The 14,039-nt window shown below is 39.1% G+C and overlaps 1 protein-coding gene across 2 annotated transcripts in view; it reads left to right on the plus strand.

The window, feature by feature from the left end:
- The window catches only part of RNGTT (RNA guanylyltransferase and 5'-phosphatase), a 1,209,919-nt gene that overhangs the window by 705,013 nt on the left and 490,867 nt on the right, over positions 1-14,039 (plus strand). For both annotated transcript variants that reach the window (XM_029595427.1, XM_029595426.1), the window contains one exon: positions 6,984-7,052. In XM_029595427.1, the coding sequence (XP_029451287.1) occupies positions 6,984-7,052 (69 nt within the window). The remainder of the gene's footprint in view (positions 1-6,983; positions 7,053-14,039) is intronic.

The following is a 14,039-nucleotide window of genomic DNA, read 5'->3' on the forward strand; positions in this document are numbered from 1 at the left end:
TAGAAGTCTAAGAAGTAAGATGGGAGAGTTAGATTGAATAGCAGTAAATGATGAGATTGACATAATTGGCATCACAGAGACCTGGCGGAAGAAGGATAACCAGTGGGACAGTGCTATATCAGGGTACAAATTATATTGCAATGATAGGGAGGGTCAACTTGGTGGGGATGTGACACTTTATGTCCGGGAGGGTATAAAGTCCAACAGGATAAAGATCATACAAGAGACTAAATGTTCAGTAGAATCTATATGGGTAGAAATCCCATGTGTGTTGGATAAGAATATAGTGATAGGAGTATACTACCTTCCACCTGGACAAAATGGTCAGACAGATGATGAAATGCTAAGAGAAATCAGGGAAGCTAACCAGTTCGGCAGTGCAGTAATAATGGGAGATTTCAATTAGCTGGTGCAGGATAAGTCTTAAACCACCAATTTAGGTGTATTTTAATAGTAATTCCAGATAATACAGTATAGTATTGTTTCTATTGGCAACTCCATAAACTCAAATACGAAGATTTTAAACAGGTCCCCCGACACGGTCCCGTGTTTCGCTGGGCTGCATCGGGGGGGACCCAGGGTATATTCAAATCTAAAGAGTAAAAGCAAAGTTAAGTCAGAATGATGGTAACAGTGGCTACATAGTAGAACCTATTCAAACATATACATGTTTGAATAGGTTCTACTATGTAGTCATAACGCTCTAATTTTTCTCCCTTGATTTTTTGTACTTTCTAGATACTTTTTCTGCTTTTTTGAGCTTATTGATTTTGTTATTATCTGCTCCCAATTCCTGTATTGCTTGCAGGAAAAAACTTGTAGTTCTCTCAGCCTGGAGGAAGAGCTGCAACCAGTTCCTAATGGCTTCTCTCTGCTGCTAGTCACGAGGCAGATGAACCTATTCAAACATATACATGTTTGAATAGGTTCTACTATGTAGCCACTGTTACCATCATTCTGACTTAACTTTGCTTTTACTCTTTAGATTTGAATATACCCTGGGTCCCCCCCGATGCAGCCCAGCGAAACACGGGACCGTGTCGGGGGACCTGTTTAAAATCTTCGTATTTGAGTTTATGGAGTTGCCAATAGAAACAATACTATACTGTATTAACTGGAATTACTATTAAAATACACCTAAATTGGTGGTTTAAGACTTATCCTGCACCAGCGTTTTGTGTCACTTGCGAATGTGCAAGGTTCATGCTTCTTCTTCTTTTAGATTTCAATTAGCCCAATATTGACTAGGTAAATGAAACATCAAGACTTGCTAGAGACATAAAGTTCATGGATGTAATAAATGGCTTATTAATGGAGCAATTGGTTCAGGAACCAAGAGAGGGAGCTATTTTAGATTTAATTCTTAGTGAAACACAGGACTTGGTGAGAGAGGTAACGGTGGTGGGGCCACTTGGCAATAGAGATCATAACATGATCAAATTTAAACTAATAATTGGAAGGGGGACAATGGAGGAGAAGTCCATTAACGGCTATTAATCAAGTTTACTTAGGGAATAGCCACTGCTATTAATTGCATCAGTGGCATGGGATCTTCTTAGTGTTTGGGTAATTACCAGGTTCTTGTGGCCTGGTTTGACCTCTGTTGGAAACAGGATGCTGGGCTTGATGGACCCTTGGTCTTGACCCAGCATGGCAATTTCTTATGTTCTAATAAGTAAATCTACAGCTCTAACACTAAATTTTCAAAAGGAAACTTTGATAAAATGTGGAAAATAGTTAGAAAAAAACTGAAAGGTGCACTGCAAAGGTCAAAAGTGTTCAACAGGCATGGACATTGTTTAAAAATACAATTCTAGCTGCGCAGTCCAGATATATTCCATGCATTAAGAAAGGTGGAAGGAAGGCAAAACGATTACTGGCATGGTTAAAAGGTGAGGTGTGAGAGTCTATTTTAGCCAAAAAAATATCCTTCAAAAACTGGAAGAAGAATCCATCTGAAGAAAATAGGATAAAGCATAAGCAAGCGAAGAGAGAATTTGAAATGAAGTTAGTCGTAGAGGCAAAAACTCATAATAAAAACTTTAAAAATATATCTGAAGCAAGAAACCTGTGAGGGAGTCAGACTATTAGATGACTGAAAGGTTAAAGGGGCTCTTAAAGAAGATAAGACCATTGCATAAAGAAGAAATCAATTCTTTGCTTCCGTGTTTACTAATAAGGATGTTGGGGAGATACCAGTTCCGGAGATGGTTTTCAAGGGTGAATGTGTCAGACGAACTGAACCAAATAACTGTGAACCTAGAAGCTGTAGTAGGCCAGATTGACAAAGTAAAGAGTAGCAAATCACCTGGATAGGATGGTATGCATCCTAGGGCAATGGTTCTCAACCGGTGTGTCACGACACACCAGTGTGTTGCCAAGAACACGCAGGTGTGTCTCCACACTTCCCGGTCCCCTGCTGACCCAGCTGCTCCCTGGTCCTCCTCCGCCCAGGCTTAAAATGCTGTCAGCCCGGGCGGAACACGGCAGGACAGCTGGAGTCAGCGGCACCGGCATGGTCTCTTCTTCCCGCCCCCTCCCCCCCCCCGCAGAACAGAAGAGGAAGTGGTGAGCAGTAGGTGCGTGCGCAGGAAGAAGAGACCATGCTAGTGTGGTTAGCGTCGGCCCGAAGAACAGAAGAGAGGCGCGGCCGGAGGAATGAGCAGCGCGGCTCAGTTAAAAATGAAGAAGAACGTCAACCCCCGCGGCCGATGGGACTCCTCCTCCACGAGGGCTGAAAATGAAGGAGGTTAGGGTTGGGAGGAGGCTGCTGCTGCCGCTAGTTCCCGGGGGGGAGAGAGTGAATGAGCAAGCAAGCATGAGTGTTTGAGATCCTGTGTGTGTGAGTGAGATAGCATGTATGTGTGTGATTGAGAGCCTGTATATGTGAAAGAGAGTATGTCTGTGATTGAGAGCCTGCCTGTGAGAGAGAGAGCATGAATGTAAGTTTACAATTGGGAATCTGCATGTGTAAGTTTGTGATTGAAAACCTGTTTGTGTGAAAGAGTATGTGTGTATGATTGAGATCTTTTGTGTGTGAGAGAGATCATGTGTATGTATGATTAAGAGCCTGTGTGTATAAGTAAGGGAGAGAGCATGTGTGTCTGTGTGTGACTGAGAGCTGGTTTAGGTGAGGGAGCACGTGAGTACATGATTGAGAGCCTGTGTGTAAATGAGAGAGAGAGAGCATGTTTGTAAGCATGTGAATGACAGTCTGTGTGTGAGAGAAAAAGACAGTATGTATGTGTGTGATTGAAAGCCTGTGTGTGTAAGCGTGAAAAGATAGACAGCATGTGTGTAAATGTGTAATTAAGAGCCTATATAAGTGAGAGAAAAAGCATATGTATATGTGAGTGACTGAGAGCATGTGTGTATGGGTCTTTGTGTCTGCTATTTTGAAATATTTTATTGGTATCTAGAAATTTTTTATATGAGTTTTTAATTATTGGATATTCAACTCATCATCTGTTTCGAAATAATCTGTTCTTTTTGTTAGTACAGTTTTACTGCTGATGGTTTTATATTTCTTGATTTGTTTTATAAGGATGGGTGATGTTTCTTTTTTCCTTTATTACACTGCATACAGAGACTCTGGCTTGTTGCAGTTTCCAATTCCATTTTTTCTGCATGCTTCTAGTTATGCATTTTGATCTCTTTATTCTTTGTTAGGTGAGGGTCAGCATATGTGATTCAGGTGAGGTTTTCTGCTGGCGTGTAGTTTGTGTAGGACTCTATAGCAGCCTGACTTGGTCTGTTTTCCTAATAGGAGATGTATTGGTGTCTTAAGGCCTGGTGTAATATTTCAGTGTTGCCTTTTCTTAGGTAAGGTGGTTACTGTTTAAGTGCTGGAAATTGGTACTGTTTTGGTGTGGGATGTTTACTATTTATGCAATTTCTGTTCAGACAGAATATGTATCTTTTCCTTGTGTCATTTTAAACAATAAAAATAATTACCGGACCTTTACTTTTTATTTCCGCTGTGAATTGTAATGAGCAGTGTGTCACACATGTGAGTGTGGCCTGTCAGGTGTGTCACGATGGGAAAAAGGTTGAGAACCACTGTCCCAGCTTCTAAGAAGCCTGATAGAGATGTTCTGATGATCTTAGCTTTGTAACATCAGAAGTACAGGTTTCCCTATCCTTCCGTTCAATGATTTCTGCACACTATTAAATTAAAGAGAATACAGACTTAAATAGTATAAAACAATAAGGAATATGCAATCTCAGCTCAGACACAAATCACTCAGCTGTGAAGAGTGAGGCAATAGCTTTCTTCTTGAATTCAGGACATTTAGCTGATATCTGTCACTATTTGTGGTGTGGCAAAGTAAATGTTAAGAATTAATCCCTCAGGAAGTGAGCAGTCACAAATGTATACACTTGTTTCTCTAAATTCAGCATTATCTTTTCTCTTTTTTCTTTTTCACAAAACAAAAGAATCTCATGTGAGTGCAGTCTCTTTTTGACTTCTCTAAATTCTCATCTTGTCCAATCTCAGGCTACAGCCAAGAAAGAGAATTATCTTCTGCCTTGTCAGTCTGGGAATGAGTACTCTGTGCTTGAAGTTTAACAGCTTAAGCAAAATAGTGCAAAGGCAATCTCCAGGCTTGGCAGGTATTACTTTGCTGCTTATGTTCAACAGAGCTTATGTTGCAGAGAACCCTTGAAATTTCTTCTGACTCCACACTCGTAACCTTCTGGAATTTTAATAGTCCAGAGCTTGGTGACCATCCATCTCTCTCTTTACTGTAGCCATCTCATCCTCTGCTGTAAAAATTGTCTTCAAACGCTTCAGTGCTGCCTACTGGATTACGTAAATCTGAGTGCAACGCTCCAAAGTCACTTCAACTTTGTTACAACTGAAAACAAAAATTATTTCCACATACTTTTTTTTTTTTTGCTCCACTATGTTTAATATTTATCCCACTGAAAATTTCTCATACAAAGAATCATGGCTTACAGAGCAGAGGTCAAAGCACTGGCATCATTTTGTGTAACTATAGCTGGCCATGTTCTATTGCTTTGTTACCTTTTGGGCCGATTCAGAAAACTTTGCGGGAGAGCCGGTGAGCGCCCACTCTCCCGACATGCGCCCAGTCCACTCTCCTGGGCACGCGATTCAGGAAGCCCAGGTATGCAAATTAGGGCCCGCAGTAAAACGGAGGCACTAGGGACAATAGCGCGTCCCTAGTGCCTCCTTTTTGACAGAAGCGGCGGCTGTCAGCGGGTTTGACAGCCGACACTTAATTTTACCAGTGTCGGTACAGGTTCGGAAAATGTACGCTGGCAAAATTGAACATCTGACTTCCAACCCGCGAGCCGTGGGCTGATTTTTTTTTTTTTTTTGCCTCCGACTTAATATCGCTATGATATTAAGTCGGAGGGTGTACGGAAAAGCAGTTTTTTCTGCTTTTCTGTACACTTTCCTGGTGCTGGCCGAAATTAACTCCTGCCTTTGACAGGCATTAATTTCTGAAAGTAAAATGTGCGGCTTGGCTGCACATTTTATTTTCTGTATCGCGTGGGACTAACTAATAGGCTCATCAACATGCATTTGCATGTTTCGGGGGGTTTGGACACGCATTTTCCACGTGCTATTACCCCTTACTGTATAAGGGGTAAAAATAGCGTGTTGAAGACGTACGTCCAAATGGGGGCTAACGGTGCGATCGGCCTGAGTGCACTTTACTGCATCAGCCATCCATTACTGTTGACAGCCATCCATTTGACAATAGTTTTTGCCAACAAAATCCATGTACTACATCTGATCAGGGACTTGGCCATGGGTGGGCCCTGGGGGGGTGGGGTTTATGCCCCCTCACTTTTGGTTCGGGTGCACACCCCTAGCAGCAGGGTAATGTCCTATCTGAGTTATCCCCTTAAAGGTGCAGCAGTTAGAGGGCCTTTAAAAGATATAACTGAAAGAGGAAATGCTACTGCCCTGGGACCTGACATGTAAAACTTTGAGGGCATCAAAGTCTCTGTTTACTTTTGGCAGGTGATTACATCCCCTCAATTCAGCCCCTGAAAGTTCAGGAATGCCTGTGCTAGATGGAAAGATGGAAGCCTATTTACATAATTGCTCTTCAGCAGCCTTAGAGATTTACTGATTTATATTGTAGCTGCCTTAACCAAAGAAGGAATGTGAGAAACAGCCATGGCAGGACAGGGAAATTGAAGAGATAGGCGATAGAGTGTTGTCAGAAACTAAAAGGTTTTGTAGCTACTGCCGTGAAGACCCCACACAGAATGGGATAAAAGATGGGGTTGGAGGACTGGCCACAGTGCTCACCCATGTTAACATTGGGCCTTCCCAAAAAATTCAGTTCTAGCTATGTCCCTGCTTCAGATTGTGGTAAACCTGATAATCAATGGCTGGGGTGGGAAGTGGATCGGGAGCTTAGAAGAAAGCATCTATCCATTACTCTTCTATCACATGATTACCAATTACTTTAATCCTGGCTTTAAAAGTGTTGAAAACAAAGGGTGGAACTTTGCGCCTTTTATTCTCTTAATGAAAGGGAGTCTGTCTTAGGAAAGTTTATTGAGTTCATTACAGAAGTGTCAGCTGGTCCATCCATGTTTTTAGGGATGTGCACTCAGCCATTCATTTCGTTTGTTTTGCGGTTCGCGCCTATCTCTAGTCCGCATGTGTCTGTGCTTGTACCATGGAAAACGTACGTGAATTCTAGATAAGCATGTACCACGAAACAAATGAAACGAATGACCAACTAATGTACATATTGGATTGTATTATGATGCTGGAAAACCTGGGTTTGGATTCTTTACTAGGATGGTGTGCTTGAGTGGTAGAGAGAGAGAGAGAGAGGAAGAGACTGTCTTCAGCTACTTTTAAAGTAACAGTAAAGTGTTCAGTAAGAACAGATGGTTTATCATATTGTGTAACTTATTAAAAGCATGAGGAATCCAATATATTTTCTTTCCTGTAAAAAATGTAATTCATGTTTCATTTTATTTTACAGCTCCTTGAAGGAAGTTTTGCCAGGGAGGTCAGCCATGAAATGGATGGACTAATTTTTCAGCCCATAGGAGTAAGTGCAAATAGTATCTGCTTTTTTTTTTAATGGAATAACAATTTCAAAGGGTCTTGAATAGATTAGCCAGCATTTTCTCTCTGTATGTATTTAATATTTATTCGGTGCTGTTAGTACAACAGACTTCTGATAAGATTTTAATTAAAATATACCGTTTAGAGCACAGGACAGTAGGGTTGATTCATTCAGGCTCTTTTGGTACTCTGGATTGTCATAAAAGGTACTATTTGGGAGATATATAAGTGGTCAAAAAATATTTGGAGTACACAGAAGGTTCAGCCAACATGGATGCTCTATTTATGCACTTTGCTCTGCCAGCAGACCAGTCCAAAAAGGGTTATTCATTCATATGCGCCCTTTTTATTCATCTCCCAGAACTCTCTGCCTTGAATATATTTATTTCTACCCCAAACTGAAATATCTCCAGAAGGTCCCTTGCCACAGTCGCACAACTCCCACAGTCCATAGGCATTAATTGCCATGTTTATTTTCTTTTCCTCTCATTGTCAAATTGGCAGACATGGAAGAATTGAGCCATGCTGTGTTCTGTCACATGCTATGGAAGAGAAAGATGGCAAAATCTTCATCTCTCTGAAATTACTGTCTGTATTCTTTTATGGGAAAAGCTGCCTTTAACAAGGCAACCCCAGTTTCTCCATGTTAGATTTGCGCCCCTTGCCTTTTTAAACTCCTCACCAAACTGTACCTGCGCATGACAGTCTAATCCTACTTATATACAACCAGACTGTTCCAGTCTTATCTCATCTTTGCAACCTATGCGTCATGTATATGCCATACCTGTATTCACACTGTAAACATGCAAACATGCTGCATTCACATCCATCAATCGTGCTCATACACAATATCAGAAAGAGCATACTTAAAAGGAATCCTTTAGCTTTTGCAAAGCAAAACTCACATTCACTAAAGCCTTGTATCACACTTCCATAAATACTCAGGGCTCCATAACAAGCAAAGTTATAGGGCTATTATATACTTTCTAGATCCTAGACCTACACATACTTTAACATAAACTCTAATATATCCACTTCAACATAAATATTCTGTTTCAGTTGTTCAAACTCAATCTGTATCATATACATCACTTCCCATACCATGATACCTACAAGAAACACATATGGTATATTTACAAGAATTATAAAATCTTTGCTTGACATTTTCAGGAAACATTTAAAACATTGTCACACATTTTGTGTCCCCTTCCCTCATAGGGATTTTCTAAGCTACCGGGTCTCTTCAGATTTATTTTATTTATTTTATTTAAAAGTATTTATATACCGCTTTTTAAAATAAAATTTTATCAAAACGGTTTACAACATGTTAAAATAAAGTAAAAATAAAATATAACTAAAATAAACTTAAAATACATAAATTTAACTAAATAGCTAGATAAATGTTAGCTAAAACAAATTATTAAATAACAAAATAATAATAATGGTAACATGCCATGGGTAAAGAGTAGGGAGGGTAAAAGGGATGGAGGGGGGAGGAGGGGGGGGGTAGCAACTTATCGAATTGTAATGTCCTAGAAAGAACACGGATGGGATAATAGAAGAGAGACGATAATGTAATATGTATCTGATGAGAGAAATTTAGGGGATGGAGTTTCATTTTTGATCGGGGAGATGTTTAGTGGGAATGTTAAATGCTTGTTGAAAAAAGAATGTTTTTAAAGCCTTTTTGAAATGATGAGGATTTGATATTAAACGGAGTGGGTTGGGTAAAGAGTTCCAGAGAGATGGTCCTGCAACTGAAAAAGCTCTTTTCCTGGTGATATCTAATCTGGCCTGTCGTGGTGATGGAATGTCTAAGAGATTTTGAGTAAGTGATCTTAAGTGTCGGGTGGGTTTGTAAATGCGGAGTAAGGTGCAAAGCCAAGTGGATGTAGAGTTGTAAATTAAACTATGAATGATTGAGATTACTTTGTATTTTATCCTGTATTTTATGGGTAACCAGTGAAGGGAATGTAAGATAGGTGTAATGTGATTGCGAATGGAGGTACCGGATAATAAGCGAGCTGCACTATTTTGAACTAATTGTAGCGGGTGAATTGATGAGTCAGATAGACCTAGATATAGAGCGTTACAATAGTCTAGACCAGAAAATATAAGAGATTGTAGAACAGTCCTGAAATCACGATAGAAAAGAAGAGGACGAAGACGTTTCAGAAGCTGTAATTTGTAGAATGATTTCTTTGTTAGGGAGGAAATTTGTTGTTTCATAGATAAGTCTGTATTTATGGTTACACCTAGATTTATGGCATGGCAGTTAATTGGGATGGTTGAGCCATTGAAAGTGAAATGAGATGGTGGGCCTATAGAGGAATCTGTAATGGATGTTAAATGGACTAATTCAGTTTTTGATGGATTTAATTTTAAACGATTATGAGATAGCCAAGAGTTAATGGTGGAAAGATAGAGTGAAACTAAAGATAGAGTATCGGACCAGGAAGTTTTGTAGGGGACCAGAAATTGAATGTCGTCTGCATAAATTTTGAATTGTAGGTTGAGTGATGATAAAATATGACAAAGCGGAAGGAGATATATATTAAATAATATGGGAGATAATGAAGATCCTTGGGGAACGCCGGATGGGATTGTGTAGGGGGTAGAAGATTGATGGTTAATATTAACTTGCTGAGGACGATCTGTGAGAAAAGATGAAAATCAACTTAATACTGTTCCAGTGATGCCTATTGCTTGTAGGCCTGAGATGAGAATTTGGTGATCGACCGTATCAAATTCTGCTGAGATATCTAAAAATACTATAATGTAATCTGTATATGAATCAAATGCCCGGAATAATGTGTCAAAGGTAGATAGGAGAAGTGTTTCTGTAGAGTGTCCCTTTCTGAAGCCGTGCTGGTTAATGTGGAGAATGTTATTTTCGGATAGAAAGTCAGAAAGTTGACGTAAAACTGCAGATTCTATTAGTTTAGCTAATGATGTGAGGGAGGCAATAGGTCTGTAGTTATTGAGATCGGCTGTACCTTTTGTTTTTGATTTTAGAATTGGTAGAATGGATGTTTTTTTCAGATTAGATGGGAATTGTCCTGTTTCTAATGATTGGTTAACTAGGCTACTGAGAAAAGAGTATGCATGATGACCAATAGCTTTGAAGAAGACTCCTGAACAAGGGTTGTAAGGTGAATTTGAGGGTTTTTGTTTGCTAATTATAATTTGAATTGAGTTGTCTGAAACAGATATCTGTGGAGAGGAAGTTGGGAGAGACTAGTATATGCATCTGTATCTGAACAGGAAAAAGGCAAATCAGGAACCATGCTCCAACAGACACAGACACACACACACACACCTGCTCATTTGATAGGGCAATCACTTCCATTCCAGAGTATACTCCTAATACATGTACATTTCTATCCTGCTGATGGGAACCTGGACTAGAGGAGACAGACGATTTATTGAGGCTGCTGCATGGTCTCACTCACTCTACAAAAGACATTTCAGAATTGGAGAGTTACACATGAAAAAAACAAAGCAGAAATAGTTTCACCTTTGACTAGACACTGAAAAAGTAAAGTTTAATCCACAGAAGAGAAAAGAAAGTCAATGCAATAGAATACAGTACAGATTGTAGCCACATTTGATATATAAACAGTTTGAATATAAACAGCACATGCCTAATATAGGAGATAGCAGCAGATGATGATAATGACCAATTGGTCCGTTATTCTGTCTAGTTATTCTGGTCTGCACCACTAAGGAGATATCCTGGCTACCAGCTACAGAAGCTAGACCACTAGTAGGAAAGCACACTTCTATCTTTTCTGTTGTGTTCCTGATGGGTTTTCTGCCACCCTGGATAGATGAGCATACAAATTCTCCTACTTAATTCAGTAACTGGCCCCCTCCCCCATCATGTCTTGCCACCATAATAGTAATATAATGAGCTACCCAAGCTCCTGAGACTTGCCCAAATATCTTGCCACCTAGGTCCCTATAGCCCTGCTGGGACAGTACCTGGTCACCAACAACCTACTGGCATTGACCCTATTGTTTTCTAGAGTGTTGAAGTCTGCTGGTTTCAACCCAACTATTCCATGACTTGATTTCCCATTGAATGCAAAACACAGAATCCAAGTGATAATGAGGCGCACACATAAACTGGCATAAAAATGCTTTTATTTATTTATTTGTTTTTCTATACCGGTGTTCAATTTACACATCACATTGGTTTACATGTAACTTGAAGGTGCAAGAGGAAAGGTATTTCCTTTTTCAGGTACAAAAACAATTAGAGAAAAGCAATATGTTGTTATAGTGGTAACATGAGTAAAAAAACAGTGCTAGTAATGGCAGTAATCAGTATTGATAGGGGACTGGACAGCATAAGTAAAAATAGAATAACAATAATTAACATTAGAGAAACATTAGAATAACAGGATTTTCTGGTTGGAAAACCATCTAATCAGTGATAAAATACAGTGCAGACATGAACAAAGTGGCGGAGTATGTTTGGTTTAGAATACATACTATCCATTCATGGTTACTGCTTTTCCTGCTTAGTACTTTTCTAAAGATTTTCAAGTTGTTTTATTCTGAGAGCTTTTCTGCAAGTGTCTTTGATGTTACTCTTCCCTCATTGTTTCCTATGAATCAGGATGTACACTTTTTTGTTATTGGAGTTATTTAAATGAACTCAAGAAGTGATTGATATGCAAGCAGTTTTTACTTCTTGCCCTTAGATTGTACCGATAGGACACTGTCAACATGTTCTATGCGCTTTCTTTGCACTATTTCAGATACTGCTGATGTCAACAGTGCATGTCTAAAAAGGGATAATGAGTTTCATGCATATTGTAATGAGCCCAATAATATAGGTTGCTCTGAAAAGCAGGAACAAGTCTAAACATCAATGAACAGGAGCTTTATTTGGGTTTTCCAAGCTATGAGGGGCCTCTCTGCAAATTTTCATCAAGCATAGAATATAATAGGATTTATTTACTCTAGGCAGAGTTAGGCAGTGTATTAGTCCCAGGATGAAAATCAAGTAAATGCATCATTTTGTGAATGATTCACTTAATCTTTGCTAGTGCAGAGGTTCCCAAACCCATCCTGGGTGACCCCCCCCCCCCAACCAGTCAGGTTTTCAGGATATCCATAATGAATATGCATGAGATAAAATTTGCATGCTATGGAGTCAGCGCTTACAAATTTATCTCTTGCCATTGTAGATATCCTAAAAACCTGACTGGCTGGAGGTCCTCCAGGATAGGTTTGGGAACCACTGTGCTAGTGCATGCGAATGATACTTACTGTTCTTGTAGTACAGGGTTCAGCCATAACAGATTTTTTACTTTTTGCCCTATAAGAAAGTATAGCTGTTAAAACTAGAAAAACTTTTACTTGTTGTTTGAATAGTTGCTGACAGCACTTCAGTAATTTCCCTGTTATTAGCTGTTCTGCTCTTTTGAAGATTGATAATTTAAAGCAATGACACACATTTGTACTTGTCCTTTTAGTTCCTTAAACATACAATATTCTATATAATACTCGCAGCTGGTTTTGGTATTTTGGGTAGGTTTTATTTTTTATTTTTTTATTTGTTTTACTATTTTTTGCTGCTTTTCATAATTTTAAGCATTTCAAAGCAGATTTTTTAATTGCTATGCTAACTTCAGCTATTGCCTGCTTCTCCACATTTTCTCTTTGTTCAATAGATTTTAATTGGTTCTATTCAAGTTCTAAATTTATCTATCTTGCTCTGATTTTAATTGACATACCACATTTTACTATCTCAGCATAAACAAGAATGTGTGCTAAAAATCTCATTTTTACAGAAAACAAAGGTTAAAGGAACTTAACTGCTTAGGATAATTTTTATATTTCATTTATGTCTATTACTGCATGTTAATTGCTCTCTGGTAGCTTACTTTGTAGCAGATTAATATATTGCTTAGGAAAACTGGAAGCTGTTTGGGGCAGAGACCATTTGCAGCTTCCTTGTACAGAACCCCATGTGCCATCAATAGCACTAAGTAATAACGTTATTAGGGCTGAAGACCCATCTAGAGCCTCTGTTCCAGAAGTGGTGTCTAAGGCGAATCTTCGTTGGGGAGGGGGAAGCTAATGATCATTATTACCTAAAGGTTGAAATGGAAGATAAGATGCATAATTTGGTGACAGCTCTACCACTCCTAATCCATTTTCTTTTCCTTTTCTGCTGCAGTCTTAGATGTCTCTGTTCAGTCATTTAAAGCAGCATTAGCAAAACTGTTCTGCTGGCAGTTACAACGAACATAATCATTATTTCCCATTTTTAGTCGGTCTAAGGCAAAATAAATGTTTAAAGTTTTGTATGCTCTTCCTCCTTAGCTCCTTCTACCACTATAAATCTAAGTAAACTAGAGTACTGCTGTGCTAATTCTTATAACATACAGTGTGGTTAATAGAGCATACCAGCTGAGACAAAGAAATGTATTGCCAATGTTTTAGTCCCATACCAGGAAGTTCCTTCAGGGCATTTAAGCCTATTAGGAAAGGGTCTACATCACCCATAAAAGAACTAGGGAGGATAGACCAGGGAAAGGGTGCAAGACATCAGCTCAGTCCCAGGGAAAGCAGAAATATATATATATATATTTTTTATTAAAGTTCAAAAAGAAAAAAAGGCAGGTCCCCAGATCAGAACTCCAGAAGAGGGCGATTCAGGATGCTACTGGGCCAGCTCTGCTGAGGCAGAAGAAGTGGCGCAAGAGAAAGAAGAAGGGTTCAGGAAGTGGACATCCGAAACTAGGAGGCCTGAAACAAGGAAAGCTGCTGCTTGCCAACGAAGCTTAGAGAGAAGTTCTTTTTATCTCTGTCGTTATTGTGCATTTATGAATCGCCTGCTTCCGAAGCAGTAGGTGATGTACAATCAAACATACATAATTATAACAGATAAAATGAACATATAATAAGAAACCGTAATTTATATAAAACAAATGAAAACAAACATACAAATGAT

This window comes from Rhinatrema bivittatum, chromosome 3, assembly GCF_901001135.1.
Source record: "Rhinatrema bivittatum chromosome 3, aRhiBiv1.1, whole genome shotgun sequence".
Classification (NCBI taxonomy): Eukaryota; Metazoa; Chordata; class Amphibia; order Gymnophiona; family Rhinatrematidae; genus Rhinatrema; species Rhinatrema bivittatum.